At 34.7% G+C, this 946-nt stretch overlaps 1 protein-coding gene across 1 annotated transcript in view; it reads right to left on the bottom strand.

The window, feature by feature from the left end:
- Positions 1-636: 636 nt before the first annotated feature.
- The window catches only part of LOC137639582 (uncharacterized), a 9,143-nt gene continuing 8,833 nt past the window's right edge, over positions 637-946 (bottom strand). The window contains exon 3 of the mRNA XM_068371844.1: positions 637-730. Coding sequence (XP_068227945.1) covers positions 637-730 — 94 coding nt within the window. The remainder of the gene's footprint in view (positions 731-946) is intronic.

The raw sequence follows: 946 nt of genomic DNA, 5'->3' as shown, positions 1-946 counted from the left end.
CGTGAACTTTCGAACCGGAACCGGAGTCATTAGTTTTAGGCCAAGAGAGACCCCTCGTCGAAGATAACCCCCCAATCCTGAGTTTCAAACTTCGTTCATTATGTAAACAAGTTTTGTAGATCTCTACTGATTCCAAACTCTATCTGGGATAGATTGCGTGTATTTGATAGGCTCGCTCTACACATATATGGCTTTGGGGAACCTAATGAACGAAAGCTTTGCATAGCATAAGATTCTTTGAGGGTTCTTTTTGCTTCACTGTCTGGAAGCATTGAAAGATGACGGGCATAGCTCTGAACCAGGGCGTATTCTTTAATTAGGCAGAACGAATGGTATTGATCAAAGCTAGACGAGTGAGTGGCCTGTGTGCAGAATTACACAAATGTCAACAAATGATGACTTTCAGTCCAAACAAATCCTAATGTTTTAAGGAATTAACCTGAAAGTAACATCTGTAATATTAAAAGATTTTTTTATGTAACACATACATGTTTATATACTGGAAAGGTCCATCGATCGATCTCATCTTGTAATAGTAAATTTTCTTCATATCCATTTTTATCGCAGATATTTTAATTGTTTGGTAGTTGGAGTCACATATCATCTCATTATTTTTATTTCCGTTTAGCTGAATGCTTAAGGTAACTGTGATATTCGTAACTGCAGTAGGGTCATCTTAGGGGACCATATAACCAAAGGTTTAAGCCATATAGTATGGCCCTCCACAAGACTGGATTTGAGAAGTCATTTATAGTATATTTTTCATTACATATAGCCTGTTCTATATTGTTTATTTAGTTGTTATTTTGTTATTTGATACTATATTCAATTAATTTTTCCATATTTAAGGATTCAAATGTTAAATTTCAACAAGCAAAGCCCAATTTGTTGTTATTTTAATTGACCATCGATTTTCATGGCTTCTTTTATTTGGAATTAATCCTAT

The sequence above is a fragment of the Palaemon carinicauda genome, chromosome 4 (assembly GCF_036898095.1).
Source record: "Palaemon carinicauda isolate YSFRI2023 chromosome 4, ASM3689809v2, whole genome shotgun sequence".
Taxonomy (NCBI): domain Eukaryota; kingdom Metazoa; phylum Arthropoda; class Malacostraca; order Decapoda; family Palaemonidae; genus Palaemon; species Palaemon carinicauda.
This window is presented reverse-complemented; position numbering and strand designations above follow the sequence as displayed.